The sequence below is a fragment of the Solea senegalensis genome, linkage group LG1, assembly GCF_019176455.1.
Source record: "Solea senegalensis isolate Sse05_10M linkage group LG1, IFAPA_SoseM_1, whole genome shotgun sequence".
Taxonomy (NCBI): Eukaryota; Metazoa; Chordata; class Actinopteri; order Pleuronectiformes; family Soleidae; genus Solea; species Solea senegalensis.
In genome coordinates this window covers 41,620,189-41,638,771 of record NC_058021.1, presented here as the reverse complement: position 1 = coordinate 41,638,771, position 18,583 = coordinate 41,620,189, and the positions used below count along the sequence as shown (strand labels likewise).

The window sequence follows — 18,583 nt, the reverse complement described above, 5'->3', positions numbered from 1 at the left end:
TTGGCCGGGTGTTCTGTTGCTGTAGCAATTGAACCATAATGAAACCTAATTTTACTGACTTTAAAGTCTTAGCTCAGCACCACTTTTGACCCAGCTGGACCAGATTCTGACAGTTTCTAATCAAGTTGCAAACCTCTCACACTTTCCCAAAGGTTCAGATCTAGAGTGGGAATGCAAAAATACACTATTATCAGTGAGAGGGTGGAGGCGGCTGTCAGGAGTGATGTGTGACAGAAATATCAGCAAAGTGAAAGGGAAGGCCCACAAGATGGTCGTGAGACATGCTATGATGTGTGGCTTGGAGACAGCGGCACGGAGGTGGCAGAGCTGAAGATGCTGAGAGATTTGTTGGAGGGATGGACAGGATCAGAAACAAGAGACAATGTTTGAGAGACAGCAGGTTAAACAGTTTGGAGAGAGGAAAGGGTGAGACAGTTTTGATCTCGTGCAGAGGACGGATTGTGGTTATATTGGACAAAGGATGTTGAAGAGAAGATTCATGGATGTTGTGAAGGAGGACATTAGGACAGTTGATGATGATGATGTTGAGGACCCCGTCAACATGCTTAAATTGCATACTGTTGCTTTAACCATACTAAGTAAAGTGACAAACAAATTGTATTATTCAGTAACATTACCAGATCGTCCTCATGAGGTAAAAAGTGCTGATCACGCTGTCATGTAATAACAGCATTTACTAATGTCTTTTTTTGGCCACTGTCCTGTTTCTGTTTTTAGATACAAACGGTGCATTTCCATTCACGCCTCGACTCATGCTGGATATTTTTCTGCTCATGTGCTATCTCTGAGGCAGAAGGTGCTCTTTTACATTATCTCTAGTTATAATCTTGGACGGGATTTGAATCACATATATCAAATCCCATGCCTGAGGCAGGGGGCTCATTGCCTCAATAAATCTAATACAGCCACTAAGGGATGATGTGGTGGACAGACAAGCAAGGCCAGATGGTAGAAGATCCAGCCCTCTGGTTCTCCATTCACACAGAGTCAGACTTACAGTCAGAAATTCTCATGGCAGCGGTGGATTTGACAGCAGGTTTTTCCGATGTACGCTTTGGTTGTCTGACTCATATTCTCAGATGTGGTTCTTTGATTAGGTTTGCTCAGAAATGTGATATTGCTATTGATCCACTGACTTTGTGTGGGTAAGTTTGTCCAGTAAAAGTGCTCTTTATCACTTTTCTCTCTTTTTTTCTTCTTCTTCTGTGGTTTGTCAGCGATGAATTGGAGGATTATGCAGTTATTGGTATGAGGAAGCATGAGAAGGTATAATTATGTGGCTGTGAATATGCATGCATGTGCACAGAACTGTATGTGTCTGGCCTTTGTGCACATGCAACGCGTTAAGATTGTGTGTGGGATTTCGCTTGTGGGAACTTTTGTGAACTCTAAGGAGATATTGCTGGATTTATCCCTGCACGTCTTCCTCTGTGTTATGAGTCTCCTCTGAGTGTGGTGCTCACGGTTAGATTGACAGGCTGTTATTAAAAAATCCAACTCTTGGCCGCATCTGCACTGAACTGATGAAACCGAGGTCTAGCCATATCAAAAGCAATATTAGCACTTGTTTGGCAGTGGCATAAAATGCAATAATGTTGCACGTGAAAATGACGTAACAATATTGGTCCCTCAGGTGTTGGATGAAGACACTTCTGTCTTGAATTATTCCCATTTCTCTCATAAGTAACGCCCAGGCCCTGTAACATGCCTTTATCCATTATGTGAAGCTCATATTTCCAATGAGAATATTAACTATACAGCCCTTGTATCAAGACAAATGTGCTGAACATGCTAAATGTAATTATGGTTTAATAGCGTTCATCTGTCACCAAGTCTTCCTCTTTAATCACGGAGGTCATTTATCTCACAGGTAGAAATAGGGCAAGGTCCATTACATATTCAAATCCTCACAAGTATAGATATAATGGACGTCCGTGACCCTTCATCTGATAAATTAGAGCCAAAAATGGAGCCCTGGGTTTCTATGGGCTATAGCTGTTGCTGGCAGAGAGTGAGGAGGTATTATTCAAAAGTGTTTCCCTGAAATGAGGAGGTCTGTTATAAAAATCCACAAGCTGCCTGCAGATCAGAAGAAGAATCACTTCGGGAATTATGTTGGCAGTCCACTTTGCAGGGAGCGTCAACTCATCTTGTGTTCCCGAACAGGTTCACAGGTTAAGAGGGGTAGGGGCTGAGAGTTTGATCAGTTTGTAGAATGTGTTTTGTCTTCAAAGGGCAATAATGTCTGCCCTCCATTTCTCAAAAATAACAAGTATTTGTTAGGAATAAGGAATTTGTTAGGTCGCTTGCAAATTGGCGCTTAAAATCTCTACTTTTCCTGCTGCTGCATCCTTGTGCTGTCGCCAACAGTTGTTGTGAAAGCCCCCAAACTGGTAATGAGGTGATGAATGGGGTGCAAACAACACGAAAGCCTCCACAGCAACATAATCACAGAAGGACAAAGCAATAAAAGCTTGTGAAAAGAATCAGAAATTGCGCTAATTATGGGGTTGGTTTTGCCCAGTGATGACATTAACATCACAGGACGACAGCAGATTCAGGCAGATAACAAATAGGGATCAGACAAAAGCTGCATCACGTTGCCAAAGTCAGTTCCAGGCCACAAACAAAACCTAGTTCAGTGCTTGAAATATAAAGTAGCAAATATTACCATAAAAATGACTGTTTTAAGAGAAACCAATAACAAATTAAGCACAATTACATGTTTATTTCAAAATATGAGAATACTAATGAATCTACTCCATGTCCATGTTGGGAGTTTTGATTCTGTTGACATTTCATCAGTGACAGACCTGTTATTATCATCAGAGGAAGGCAGGCGTTGAATCATGCATTGTTCAGGTTCTCAGGTTCTTCAATCCAACACTGACCTTAATCAGTTCACACTGTGGCGAACAATTGAATTAGTAATGGTGGGCTTGAATTCTTGAAGGCAACACACAACAAAAACCTGTCTCCTTTTGTAATTGTATGACGTTTAGAGAATTAAATGACACGTTTATGTGTTCTTTTTGCAGGTATTCCCAGCAATCATGGACCAGTGCGTAAGTTGACCATGTTTTTTTATATACCTGCATGTTGACTAATGGTTTCCTCTCTTGGTGAAGAGCTTGGCTGTTGGTGTTGGTGGGAGGAATGATTCATTAGGTTTAACCCTATAGTAAACGTGCTTGCACTTGGAATTCGGTAGTGCTGCTCAACTAATGTTGCTCGAGTTTTGACTAATCAACCAAATCACCAATAACCAAATCCAACTTGCCTATTAACTACGTGGAGACGTTGCTAAAGTTGTCACTGATGCTTTACTCCGTGTTTTGTTGTCCTTGCACCTTCTGCGTCTGTGCTGCGTCTGTGCTGCGTCTCGTCTGCATTTCGCTCACACGTTTCTTTCCCCACACCACAAATATGATTATGACTTTACTGTCTGATTTATCTCTGACAGAGAATGTCATGTGGTGTTTGTTTACTCAGGAGAGCGTGCCAGAGTCTGCATAAGGGCTAAAATATTTTGAGATGAAATATTTGGTTTTCAGCTTCAGACACTAAAACTACAGTGACAGGTGTCAGGTTTATGTAGCCGTGCTGGTAGAATCACTGCAGCAGTGATTCCCAAACTCCAGGTGGGGACCCACAGATGGGCCACGGGAGATTTATTTTGGGTACAAATTTGCCAGATTTTTTCCATCTTTTAGTGAAGATTTATGTATGTATATTTTAAATAACATACATAAAAAGTTTTCATTAATTGACCAAACATTTCTTGGAAATTGTTCGTTTACCAAATCACACTTGTCACGATTTATATTGCAATATTGGCCATGATAGTTTCCCATTATTAAAAAACAAAACAAAAAAAGACTGGTCTACTGTACCAATGTAAGTAGGTCTTTACTTTTAAAAGTACCACGTTTGTTTACTACAGTGGGAATATAATCCTGATAAAGCAATAATGTAGAATTAAATCTTCTATAACAACAATAAATACAAGTAAGAAACAAGTTTTCTCCAATGTATTTTCATTTTAAGATTCTTGAAACACGTAGAATTGTTTCATTTCACTGACAACATTTGTATCTATTTTTGATTGAACAAAATACAACTCCAAAGACGTACAACACACATTTTCATTACTGTTCAAACCATGTTCACTGAACTTCCTGCCAACAGTTTTGCAAGCCGTGGTTCTAGTTCATATTGTGTGAGATGTTGTCCTCCTGAAAAGAAAGTGGTGGCTGATGACGTCAGTCCATTTGCTGATGCCAGTGCAACAGCAAGTGGCAGTTAACACTATGTCAGTGGAGACTGGAAAACTTTGTTTTGAATTATGCATCACAAGGAGGTTTTGAGCAGCTTCTAATTCCATTCAGTCAACTCAAAGAAAAGTAATGGACGCCTGACGACAAGAAACTGCTCAAGTTAGTGTTAGTTAGCAAAAATATTTCAAAACTGTGCTGCAAAGGTTTGCAAAGTGATAGACAGACGGATAAATAATGAACAGGCATTAGTTAGAATGATGTGTACCTTCCATGTGAACATATTTGATCTACAAGTGCAAACAGATACTGTATTTGCCCAAATCTAGAGGAACAAAAACTTTTATGAATATGTGGTTCCCACCATGCATCCCTGTGCATGTTAATGCCTGAACGTGACTCATCTCAACTGGATAACAAAAGCGGTGACTGTATGTGGGTTTTTCTGCCTTCGCCTTGTGGAAAACTCACTCGTTTAAAGCGGAACTATGCAGGATTTTTTACCCTCCCTAATTTAACAGCATGGGGGTCATTGTGATGGTTAAATAGCTTGTTGCAGGGAGATTGGAGCCTCAGGTCTTGAGAGAACCCGAGTGTGTGTGTATTGTGTAATTGCTTCACAGCCCTACACACACCTTCGCTGGGTACCGGCTGTTATATCAAGGCAGTTACTGTTATTTTAGATGTTCATCATGGCAGACTTGGCGAAAAAGAAGCAGAGAAAACTGTTGTTGGAGGACTGGAAAAACACAGAAGTAATGTAAAACGGATGCCAGCCAGCATGGACATACATGGCTCCACGGCTTGTGTTTCCCAGCTCTGTTAAAAAGGGGTTGAGAATGGATGGATGCTTACGGTGGTGTCGTAAAAAATATTTACCCCAAAACTGTAGGGGGAGCTCTGTCGAGTTAAAAGGCGAAAAAGCGACCAGACTTGCAAAGTTCCGCTTTAAGCTGCATGCACATTCCAACACGGCCTATCTATCTAAATACATGCCCAAAATCTTCCCAATGAACAAATCCATGCATGCTGTCCCTGTGCTTTAACCACACAACAGCATGTACAATATGACAACTCAGTTTAATATATAACCTTTTCCATTTTTACACAGATCGAGCAAATGCCTCATCTCTTGGTGTTGCAAATCGTAACCAAGGTAGGCTTATAGGCTTTGTAACTTCAGCATGACATTAACAATACAACGACAAACAAACGCAATGCCTCATGTCAATTTGGTGGGTGAGTGTAATGTTGAATATGCAACTAGCAGTGTATGTATATATATATATATATATATATGTGTGTGTATATATACACATATATGTACCTGCAGGAGGTTGTTTTTCCAAAGCCCAGATGCCTCCATCTTGCATGCACACAAGCACACTTTCATCCTCACAAGACTGATCTTTTGTTGTGAGGACACTGTTGGGAATAGACCTCATGCCCCCGTGATCACCGAGTCCACAGTTTCCTCACCTCTTTGATCATGCCCCCTTTTTAATTACCACTGAATGCTCTCTGGAGGTGCACTCTTTCTGCCATGTTCAGGAAATAAAGAAAAAGGAGAAGAAGAGAGGAAGAGAGGGGGGATTTGTGTAGATTGATTTCCAGCTATCTGCCGTTAATCCTCAGGTGCAAATATCCTCTGTAGTGAGTGGTAAGTCACAGGAAGAGGAGTTTTAGGATTTCCATGATCAAGGGGGGAAGTTTCTCTCATTTTTTTTCTTGGTACTGTAATAAGAACTGGCAAGGTTGGAAAACCTTTCACTGTGACTTACAAAACAAAAAAATATACACAAAATTCTACATAAGCTCTAAATGAAACAAATATGCGTTACCTTTAAACCAAATGAGTTCACACGATGCTGCTGAAGTCAGTCAGCTCCACATCACTCTCTGTGTGACTCTTTCAGTGTAGTGTCGTTGTTTTTTTGTTTTCGTGGCTGTGGCAACATTCCCATGCTGCACACAGAGCGCCGCATATTACATCATGACTGAGCAGACGAGGCAGAAGAAGCCCAAAGCAAAAATAAGCCAAACAGCTTCATACAGCAGCTCTACGGCTGAAAACACCCACAGAAAGTTTCAGAAGTGGATTCTACTGCTTACAATGAACATGGACGTAAAGTAGAGTTAAAGTACACGTAATATACCTTTTCTTTCTTAAGCTCTGACCTTTTCAGGACCAGTAGTTCTCGTTGAGACCAAAATGTGATGACCTAATTAAGCAGAACCTCATTTTTGAGAAACTAGTCAAGTTTAGGGCCAAGATTTTAACTGATTTTAGGTTCAAATGAACTGGTTATGGGTAAGGATTAGGCTTTGATGAGGCTATCCAGATGAATGGAAGTCAATACAAATCCTTAAAAGGATTGCTGCATGAACCTGAGTGTCTGTGTGTGTGTGGGGAGGGGCTGGGAAGAAAAAACTAGGTCAAGTCACTACCGCAGTGTTGTGGTAATTACTCAGAGGTCCACAGGGGGCAATAGAGGTTCCACACTGGAACTTTAATTAGCTACGTACCCTCGTGAATTATAACAGTGTTTTTATGCATCCTACAAATCCCTACTTAAGTCTTCACTGGAATAAAGAATAACAAAATAAAATAAAAACAGAGTGAATACAAATAGTGAGAGACAAAAAAGTGGCAGCAGTTTCAAGGACCAATGAGACAATTTCAGAAATGCCATGTATGAGCTCTGTTGTCTCGCCGTAGCTTAGAATAAGCTACCTAATTAACACACAGGTGAAAACGATAAAGCTGCATGGCTAACACACTGTAGCTAACTAGGCTACTTTGAAAGGAAATTAGATAAACGAAGCCTCAAAAGTAGCTACACGTCACCAGAACATGCTCCACTCTAATTAACATATCCGAGACATCGCCACGCTGTATTTGCATATTTCGCCCATGTTAGACGGCACAAAATGAGGTTTTGGCTAGATTTGTCACTCGTAGGTTTTTGCTGGTGGTCTGAAAAGTCACTAAATATTGCGACAAAGTCGCTAAATTAGCAACACTGTGCTTAAAATTTAAAAAGAAAGAAAATACCATGCACATGTGTTCTGTATCTTATTACATGCTTCTTCCCCCCCAAGAGTAATCATTGAAAGTCAAGAGGAAGAAGAGGTAGCAAAGTAACAAAGCCCTACTGTTTGCCAAAAGTTACATGTGAAACTACAACTTATATTTTAAATGATGTTTCGGTTTCACTTTGGACAAATGTCATGCGTTTACTCTTCTTCAATGCTTTGTGCTAAGCCATCAGTTGTTGGGGGGCAGTGAATGGTGATCCCTTTGACCTACGATCCATCCGGGTGCTCGTGTGTCCATGAGGAACATTTTCTTTCTGCCACCTAACTTGAAATTAATTTGCAATTTTCCATAACACTTGACATTTATTTGAATCAGGTAGTGACATGTAGTGGTTTTTGATGTTTTAGTTCCGACAGGTCTTGTTAATCTTCTCTGTGACGTGACACACATTTACTGGCGCTGACTTTAGATGCAGTAATATCCTCTGCCACTGTCGAGTGATCCTGTGCAGCTGACAACTTTAGAGCTCCGAGTCATGACTAATGATGAAGCCTTCATGTTAATATGATCACAGGAGGCAGAGCTGAACTCAGGTTTCAACTTACCCTGACACCATGGCAAAAGATATTGATCCAGTGTAATTGTAGCAACACTATTCTGTCTCAGTGCATATAATTAGCAGATCCTGTATCTGAAAACTGTCTCCAGTTATAGTTAATTGCACTGGGGACACTATGGTTTTAAAGGCCCTATAAAACAAATGTAAACATGATTTTATGTATAGATCGATAGATTCAGAATCTAAAATACTGCATTAATCCCTGGGGGTGGAAGACACTTTCTTTATAGAAACTCAAACAACCAAGAACAGAAAATAAGAGATTCACAACCTAGAAGTATACTCAGAGTAAATGAAAAAAGAAGAAGAAGAATTATACACATCTATGTTATATTATGCAAGAACTGGATCCATAATAACTGGTTAAGTACCAATTTACTAAATATAAACAGTAATAGAAAAGATTTGTCCCTTTTAACTTCTTATCATTCCAATGTGTTTGTGTATCTGACAGTCGTCATGTTGCGAGTATCTGAGGACAGCAAGTGTGGTGTCTGAGGACGTTCTCTCATCTGAGGAGCAGAGAACTGCCTGATGTATATCTCGTGAATCAAAGTGGATCCAGCGTGTATCAAATTACAAAATAATCAGATGTACAATACTGTGCAAATGTCCTAGATTTGTTGTTTTGTCAATGCTATAATGGCCACGCAATTCGTTGAACGCATCTAGAAAATTTATGCGTTTTCCAGCTTTTTGAACGAAAGCATGATCCTGGCTCTCTTAAACCTGGAGTGGAATCTAATTGATGTTACTGGTCGAATTGTGTTTGAGCATTACATCATTGTATCATTCCAATCCAAATGCCAATCATCACAGAATTTCACAGATATAAAAACAACACAAACATTTCCACACTGCCGTATATTGTATTATATCTTGTGCTACAGTATGTCAAGAATAGAACTGACATTAAAAAACACACTTCTAGTCAGATAAGCAGCAAGAAGACATTTTATTTACTTCTCTGCTGCTGCTGTGTAGAATGTTATCTGGTGCTTGGTGCAACACCAAGGCCCAAGAATGCATCTGTCATAACACATCTACTGCTAAAACATCACATGTGACAGAGGTGTGAGCTGCACATATGTCTCAGGGACAGCAAGCTGGTGCTCAGCTGGGAATTGATTGCTGTGTTGTCACTTGCTGCCAGAGCAAGTCCGAGAAGTAGTGAGTGTCAGGGCCAAGTTTGTCAACACTCCAATATAAGGCAAAATCATTGTGTGTGTGGAAAATCATTCACACTGAGATGATATTGTATTTTCTCTATGACTAAAGGGACATCCCACCAATTTTAGCCATGAAATGTACCTCACCTTGTACCATTTGTACAGTATAATGTTTTCTGTGTGAAAGAATGTCAGCCACTGCTGCTTTCATGTTTTATTTTTATTTTTTATCCATCTCTTGTAAGTTATCATTGAGAAGGAAGGTTACATACTGCAGGGCAAATACAGAGACAAACTCACACTCATTCACACTCACATTCTTAACGATGGCCAATTTAGAGTCTCCAATTCACCTGACCTCTATTTTTATGGACGTGAAACATTAAAACCATACAGTCTGACAAGAATTACATTTATTTTATTTATTACTTTAAGACTGATGAAGGCAACAGAAACATTGCACTAGTAAAGATCAGTATCTGAATACTTTTTTAATCCCCGGGGAGAAATTGTTTTTGCTCCAGATGCTCCGTGCAGAGTAGGATAGAGTGGAGACAAGAGCTAAAGATATATATATATATATATATATATATACATAAAACTGTAAAATAGGTAATATATATATATATACAATAAAATAATACAATAATAGGTTTTAGTACAACTAAAAACACAAAAAAGTGTGTTGTATCTGCTGCTGTATACACACGAATGCTCCTTTAGTCAGATGAAGGACGCGGTACACAAATGTTGTTCACAAAGACCAAACAGAGATGGACTAATAAGAAAACAAGAAATGTTATGGTTTTAAAGAAGCTTTAAATTGATTTAAATGCATATTGTCAAATGTTATTTTACACATAATAAATCACTGTGTGATTTGTTTTGAAATGACAGCATTGCTGACTTGTGACTCCCTGGGCTTAAACAGACTAATTGAACTGCAGATGCTTGTAGAGTGACAGTGGTCCTGCGGGTCTGGTGGAGGGCAGACAGATAATCCTTCGACCACTCACAACAAACTTAATGCACAGGCGAGGCAACAGAGACCCCACACAAAAAACACACAGCGCAGCGATGGTCCATTAACTGACAAAATGAGCAAACCAGCTTTTTTTTATCATTATTATTATTAGTAGTAGTAGTAATATTATTAGTATTATTTGCCACAAGGCCATTGAATGTTTGAAACCACTGAGGACAGGGCCTGCAAACATTTGTACTGGTGAGGTGATCATTTTTATCACGCATGACTAGTGTGACTTGTGTCTTGGTCTCGTTCTTGGACTGGCACTGATAAGAGCCTGAGACATACTTGGGCCAGGCTGTAGCATACTATTAATATTGCATGCAGTTACAGGATAAGGCTTAATTAAAAACATTAGGATTTAATCCTAATTGAACCAGTAATGTCTGAATTTGTAAAGGGTGGCAGAAGTAACATTACACACACATATTATCAGCTAAGTATTATCTATGGAAAGCAGTTATGAAAGGCGGGGTTAGGGCTCAGTTGTGTTTCTGACCACCTGACAAAGTCCAATATTTATCCTGTAGCTTCTTTTTGTGCTTTATGTATCCTAAGATGCTAAAAGTGCTACTATATAACCAATGAACTGCATTATAAAGGCTTTTTTATTGCTGCTAACCAAAAATAACACCCTAAAAAGAACACACTCAAACTCCAAAATGTGGTTTCTCCTGGATCATTTTAAAATCGTTCTGAAGGAATCTAAATTGTTGTTTTTAGGTTTCTGTCATTTGGTTGTAAAACATGCGCACAAAAATGCTTTCAAGGAACGGTTTTTCAACAACTGATTAAAGCTTTTAATATTGGCACGAATAATAATAACCATCATATTCTGACCCCTCTCATAATGGCACTGCTGCCTCTTATTACAAATGATCGAGAATCAGTTCCTTGCACTCAAACACATCTGCACAATAAATATGTTTTCTTGTTCAGTATTGATTTGCCCTTTAAATGGAAATGGACGTGAACAACAACCACTTATCTAGTGAAACAAATCAGTGTGTGTGTGTTCGTGTAAGACTTTTTTAATTTCTGGGAAATTGTTCTTATATTTTGCCTTAAAAAGGTGAATAATCATGTGTAAAAAGTTTTGCACACAGAGAATAATCAAGTTTTAAGACAAGACATTCTTTTCTCTTAATAGGATATTACAGATTATGTTAAACTGTAACTACTAACAAGCTAATACAATAGTTTGCCTTATTTCAATTTACACTCAATTTACAGTGGCTGTAGATTTACAAGCTAGTTTTCAGTAATCTAACCAAGCAAAATTTGCATGCCACAATTTTTATTCAGCTTATCTCTAGTCTATGCAGTGCATGTTGACCTTGTTGGGGCATCTGGGCTGGTGCTCACAACTTTAAAGAGATGTTTCAAGACTTGGTTTTATGGCTACAATGGCAATGGGTTTAGGTTACGGTTACACATTTAGTTGTAATGACAAAGGTGCGAGGGAATGCATTATATCTCGTGTCCTTGCTAAGAATACTCGCTCAGGACTTTGTTTGTGTGTGTGTCTAAATATAAAACACCATAATATCCCAGCATCAATCGAGGAAGTTTAGTGGCGGAAAATCTTTACTCGATGTGAAACACCAGTGATAAATGTCAGGTCTCCATGTTAGTCATTGAATCAAAGAGCAGAGGCTTGTTGCCAGACTCATTATTTTGCCCCTGTGTTCAACAATCATACAGAGAGGGATCTATCATGCAACACAGCCACAAAACCTGCCGCCTTTTAAATAAGCAGTTTGAATGACTGCAGCGGTCGCTCTTATAATGCTATCAATTCTCATCGCTCCATAGCTGAATACAACAAAGCCTGCAAACCAAATGTCTCAGGGTGGTCAAAAGTGGATGCACCAAAAAAGTTGCATAAAATGACATACAACTTCCCAAAGTGATTCTAAAAGTCTGCATGGACAGGTAACACATGCTGTGTTGTACCAGCAGTGCTGTCTGAGTGAACTAGGTGGGAATATCATGACGTTAACACATTCCCAATAGCTTTTAATCAGTTTTGGCAGCAGCAATGATTATTTGTTGAGTTTATTCTGATGCATGAGCAACATTTCTGAAAACCAAAAACTGTGATTACTATTTATGCAGAGAGAGCGATCCAATTACACTGAAATCGCTTAGTAAATATTACTTCTCCCTGGATCTTACCTTCTGCCAGCAGAGAGGCTTCCTGGAATAATTTGGAACTGTTCTGTCTCTGTTTGTCTGGAAATAGGAGTATTATCTTATGGAAACAGTCTATATCTATACAATGAGATTAGAAATCACACTGTGCATGTTGCAGATACATTTGTAAATTTCTATACAATGAGATTAGAAATCACACTGTGCATGTTGCAGATACATTTGGCTAATACGTCAATGATGATGCACGCGGACACCGCAAGTCATCAGACCCAACACCAGCTGCGACGCGACTTAGCAGCGTCATTAGCTATGTCATTAGCTGCAATGCATGTTGGTAACATCATTAGCATGTGCTAGTGCTGCACAGCAGAGGCAGACAAATTGCACTCTGGCAGTTGGTCCATACATTTCTTTAAGTGTATGGAGAAATATTCAAAGAGGAGGCAGCAGATTCCAGACATTCTATCCCACATCCCATAATAACAATTGTATTTGACTGTGTCATGCTGATTAAAATGTCATTTCATGTTAGGGTGTCATCGGTTAGTAGACGTAACCCTAAGCAGCAAACACACTGTAACATGGTCATCCTAACTCTCTGACACTGTCAGTAAATATTTTCCTTAAAAAGAACAAATAAGACAAAGCGGCAATTTATTTCTTATCAGTGTCACGGCCCCCACATCTAATACGAGAAGAGAACCCTAACCCTAACCCAGTTCCAGGACTGAAAAAATGTTTTGCTTGATTTGCTTAAATTGCCAATAAAGTGTTGCTGCCGCCAAGGAATTCAGTGTAAAAAGACACTAACTGGGGGCCACACCCCGGCCTAGTGGCTTTCACTGTTACCTTACAGCAAAAAAATACCCGGGTTTGTGACCCAGTCTGACCGAGGGCCTCTCTGTGTAGCGTTTGCATGTTCTCCCTGTGTGCGTTCTCTCCGGGTTCTCCGACTATGAGAGTGAATGGTTGTTTGTCTGTGTATGTTGGCACTGTGATGAACAGGCAACTTGTCCAGGGTCGCCACCCCCCCCTCTCGCCCTGTGTCTGCTGGGATTGGCTCCAGCTCCCAGCAGTGGCTCGTACATCATCTGAAAACATCACCACAAGCATGCTATGAAGTGGCCGTTTGAATCGCTGAACCTTTAACAAAGGATGAGTTTGTCAAATAGTTGCGTGATAAAAATGGTGGATGACATTTGCCCTGAAAAGAAGCAGGAGATTGCAAACGTTTGGCTAAGTAGCTTGCATTTAATGACATTGTTATTTGAATGAAGGAAATCATTAAGCAGCAAATGCATTTATTAAAATGCAGTGCATTTGTATGCAGCCTGGTTTGGACACCACTGATGCAGGACCACCATTCAGAAGCCAAAATCAAAGAAATTGCCAGTATTGTTTCATGCTGGGCATCTTTTGTTTGGAACAGCCTAAAATCGTACAGGATATTTGCTAATAGCTCAACAATGTTTCTTGTAGTCTTAATAACAGCAAACTCTGAATTACCTGGAGGCACTTACTGTATTTGCTTATCAAAAGTATTGGCGGTGTTGTTGTTGTTGTTGTTGTTGTTGTGGGACCAGATGTCATTCCCTCATCTTCTGCTCTCTGCATTTCCAAGGAAACTATTTAACTTCTGAACAACGGCCGTTAATACTCTGACATCCTTTCATTCACTCGTTAACTTCACTTCATCGTCACAATGATTTGTTTGCTCTTTTGTTGGGCCAGCATTATTTCCTCTAAAGTCCTTTGTGTACTCCACACAAAAAATATCCACACAATGTCTGTGTGTGTGCTTTTGTCGTGGACATGCATTCACGAAAAGCTGTGAGCTGTTTTCTTGTATCTATACAGCATGTGCCTGCTTATTTGTCGCCTCTTCCTCTCTGCACTCCTTCACAAAAGTCCTTGGCTTCGCCTTCTCTAATGTGTCAGCTGAGCTGTAAGGACACAGAGCGATGCAGACAGGACCAGAGGAGGCAGCTTGTGCCCTGTGAACCTGCCTGTTGATGTTCTCTGCTGCCGTATCCCTGAGTGATCTATTAATCACCTCCTCCTTTTTTTTTTGCTCCGTCTCTGCAGCTCGTGTGTGTGACAACGCGATGCTGCGCTGTCAGAACGGCGGCACGTGCCACCATCATCAGCGGTGCCACTGCTCCCCTGGCTTCACGGGCATCCTGTGCGAGCGAGCGAGCTGCCAGGGCCCAGGGGAGTGTGATGACCAATTGTCTGGACGGGCCACTTTCCATCATCCACTGATCACCTGCCACCTCGCTCTTGCCCTCATAGTGCTCCCGCTGCTGACTGTTCCCCTTTGCTGAGAAACTGGACAGACCTCCCGTCCTCAACTAAACCCAAGGACTACATAGGATGAGACTTAACTCTCAACCTTGAGGACATGAAGGGAAAAAAAGGACATGTGAACAATAAGCTCGGTTGGCATAAGCAACTCTCTTGTGTATCCACGGCCACAGTCCTGTGTGACGGTATTACTCGTAAGGAAGTTATATGGAGAGAGAGAAGGATTTGTGATGAAGTCACTGCTGTCTTTAACAGTTGGAGTGATTGTGTCATTGGCTGATGACTGAAGACGACCCTCTGAGAACAAACATGTTCTGTGTACAAATCCAAACATGTGATTTTGAAGCGTCATCTGAAGTCATTAAAAAATAACAATGTGGACGGGACATCTTAAAACATCTTGCCTTGCTGCCTCCTTCCTTACTCGTTACCTTCTTCTCTCCTTTCTGTCACTCTTCCCTTTCCTCTCTCACTTCCTGTGCTTTGGTGACTCTGGTGATTTATTTGCTAAAGGGTGTCTGTTGTTTTGCCAAATGCTGCTCATGTATTATTATCAAGCCCCTTGACAAGTACCAGTGTAGTACGGTCTATTTTTGTTCCTCTCTAGGAAGCTTCGCGGTCATGCTTCAGCTCCACTTTATGGAAAAAAAAAAGTTGTAACATACTGTAACTGTATTTAATTTTTGTATAAAAACAGATATTTTCATGAATACGCAAAGTGAAACGATGTATTACTTGTTTTCTATTGCTGCCGACCTGTCCTAGATGTGGACTATGAGTGGTTGTATCATTTGTTTGCTTGTATGGCACACGGTTCTCTTCATACGAGAGCTACTGTTTACACACACTTATACAATACACTTCCACCAAAGGGAAAAAGATACCATGTCTTTGTCTTGTTGTTGAAAATAGTCTTTTTATTATCCCGTAACATGACATTTGAAGATGTGTACAGTTAAACGGTGTATTGTTTGTGGGTACGGCCAAATGAAAACAGCTGATTGTCATTTTAGTACTTGTAGTAGCAACAGACACAGTTGCTGGAAACAATATATCAGTCAACAAATAACTTCCTGGTTCCATGACTAAGATTGTTTTTCCCTAATGTGCTGTAATCCATCCTTCTGGTGCTCATAAACCGTAGGAGAATTGGAAAAGAATCTCAATCCAAAATTCCATTAGCTTTATGTAAATTTATCAACACGAGTTGGAAAAAAAAAAAAAAAAAAAGGGGAGATTGCTTGGCTGTCACAGAGGTTGTCCAGCTCAAATCTGTAATAAAATCTAATCCCTGAATCAAATGGGAAGCGGGGAAGGTTTCTCGAAGCTGGTGAGGTTGAAAGCCTGAATCCTGCTGTGAGAGCCCACAAGAAGCGACACGTTCAGAAAATGAGCTTTAATTCACCGAGGTTCAATGATTAGGAATGAAGTTGCATCCAACTGGGTGACATATTGAGCACTGAGACCAATTTCATTTGAGAGATTAATTTCCCTCCTGAGGTTGTCATGAAACTCCTAACTGTGTTAGAGTCTACTGTAAGTGCCTCTCATTAAATGACACTGTCAATGAAAAGGGGGAGCGAAGGCCTTTTTTGAGACTCGTGCCTCAGAGAGCAACTTTTGGAAACTCGAGAGGTTTGTGAAGCGGGTGAACGCACAGAAAAATGACTCCATATACATGGATGTGATTTTGGAGCAAAAAAAATGGGCATCTACATTCATTTCAGTCGGACAATAACAAGATTAAAGTAACACAGGGCAACATTTCTATTGATGAGATATGATAAATGATCATCATTTCCACAACGTAAGTATTTCTCCTTCTTTGTCTCCTCAGCCTCTGATCTGGGACGGACCGTTAGGTCCAAGTACGCATGGACAACGTTCTGCTTCACAGTACACAGCGTGTTAAAACACGCCTTAGGCAGAGATCGGGGTTAAGCCAATGAAAGCAAAGTGGATACGCCTAAAAAATGAAAAAGACAGTTTGATCGAGCGAGAGACAAAACGAGAGTTAACCTTGGGAAGGTTTTCAGTGGACAACGACATGTGCTTCAAGATGGTCGCACAGTTTGACTTCTTCCTCCTGGATTATTAAGTACGTGTTAACTTTAGTAGCCGGTGTTGCATCACAGCTGACCGCTGCTTTGTTTTGGTTCAGGCAAGAAAATGTAACTCGGTAAACACTTCTGGTGCCATTTACAGTTCTGAGTGAAAGCACACGATTGATGTTTTTTGGTTTTGTAATTACTGTAAAATATAATCCTGCCGTCACTGCTTTTGGAATGGAACTTGAGACTAGACTTTATTCTAGGTTTAGGAGGTGGATATTCTGATGGTCACATTTGCTGATTATGTCTTCAGTTGTTTCACTCACTTGAGTTTGGCTGTAATTCAGGTTATTGTTTATATTATTTTCATAAATAGCTGCTGGTTTTTAGTTAGTAAGGTGACCTCTAACATCAGATAAACATTTAGTAGGCTATAATAGTATTGACTGCACTAAACAAACACTGTTTTTCACTAAAAAGTTGTTTCAATGTCATTGAATTGTCCTCTAATAAAAATGACATATTTCTATTCAAGATACCAAAGTTACTTCAACAAGAAATCTGATGTTATTGTGTCACAGACGTGAATGAGAAGAAAACTACACCACTACATCCAGAACTACGAGACCTGAAGACCTAAGACACGTGTGTCCACTATCTACTGAAGACCAGTGACACTCGTGTCCACTGAAGACCAAAGACCCCACACAGCTGAACATAGGATGTCTCTGATGTTTATGACACATTTTAGATAACCATTGAGAAGTGTTTATATTGTTTATGACTCAATCTGCTTTAGGTTTAATGTTCTGATTCTTCAATTTCATACTGTAACTACTGTTAACAGATTATCTGATACCTTGTAGTAACGATGCATACATGTGTGGCGAGCGTAGGAGGTGAGAAGGTCGGAAACTAATATTGAAAGCTTGAATTTCACCCAGGGAATTACTGTTGGACACAAGGCACACAAGTTCAGGTCACTCAGGGGGCAGGAGACATGGTTCCAAGTTAACATGAAATTTTTATTAAACATTAATTCTAAAATCTCGATAAAACGTGGCAGACACTCTCAGTGACGAAAAACCCGCTCCCAGGGACACAGCAAGACAAGACGGGGGGATGCCACCACCACATCACAACCGGCCTACAGCAACTGAGAAGGGGAGGATAAACAAATTAGTGGCGTTACACAAAACCGAAGAAAAAGACGACTCCAAGCCCAACAAAACTATAAACATGGGCAGGTCACAGGCCTAAACAAACCAGATATCAACCACTGAATAGATAACAACAGAAAATAAAAGAAAACCAAAACAAACACAATTACATAAATTACAAAACAAAGTCTTATAAAATTACATAAGCAAATTCCCGTTTAACCCAGACGCAAAAATAATGAACACTTTCACACAGTCACTCTGTATAAGGGGAACAGTACCCAGTCAAACAGGCCGAACAATCGTCCTGTGCAGCATGTATTTGGGATGGAAGTCAGCTGTGAAGCATCCGCGGCAGCAGCAGCAAACACAGTGAACACAAAGCAGCAGCAGCAGCAGCAAACACAGTGAACACAAAGCAGCAGCAGCAGCAGCAGCAAACACAGTGAACACAAAGCAGCAGCAGCAGCCCAAAGAGGTGCTTAACAATAACACCTAATCAAGAAGAACATTAGAAACTGCCAGGTACGTTACAACTAATGCAGTTGCATTTTAATACACGTACAGTGAATACCTTCTTTATTTACCTTTATTAAATAGTAAAATAGACAATAAGCTGGAATGAGAAAATATTAAATAAAATACAATAATAAAGTAGACAATCTGGAAATATATACAGTATACAAATAGTTAGCAATGAACCAGGATAAAATATAAAAATAGAAACTTTAAACATACATGTTGTGTAATTATAAAATGAA

The 18,583-nt window shown here is 40.0% G+C and overlaps 1 protein-coding gene across 3 annotated transcripts in view; it reads left to right on the top strand.

Moving 5' to 3' along the window:
- The window catches only part of LOC122768699 (netrin-G1-like), a 60,814-nt gene extending 43,618 nt beyond the window's left edge, over window positions 1–17,196 (top strand). For 2 of the 3 annotated variants that reach the window (XM_044024997.1, XM_044024922.1), the window contains exons 5-7: window positions 3,060–3,086; window positions 5,407–5,451; window positions 14,393–17,196. In XM_044024997.1, coding sequence (XP_043880932.1) covers window positions 3,060–3,086; window positions 5,407–5,451; window positions 14,393–14,631 — 311 coding nt within the window. In that variant the 3' untranslated portion in view covers window positions 14,632–17,196. The remainder of the gene's footprint in view (window positions 1–3,059; window positions 3,087–5,406; window positions 5,452–14,392) is intronic. The other variant, XM_044025087.1, reaches the window with a different exon arrangement.
- Window positions 17,197–18,583: the final 1,387 nt, after the last annotated feature.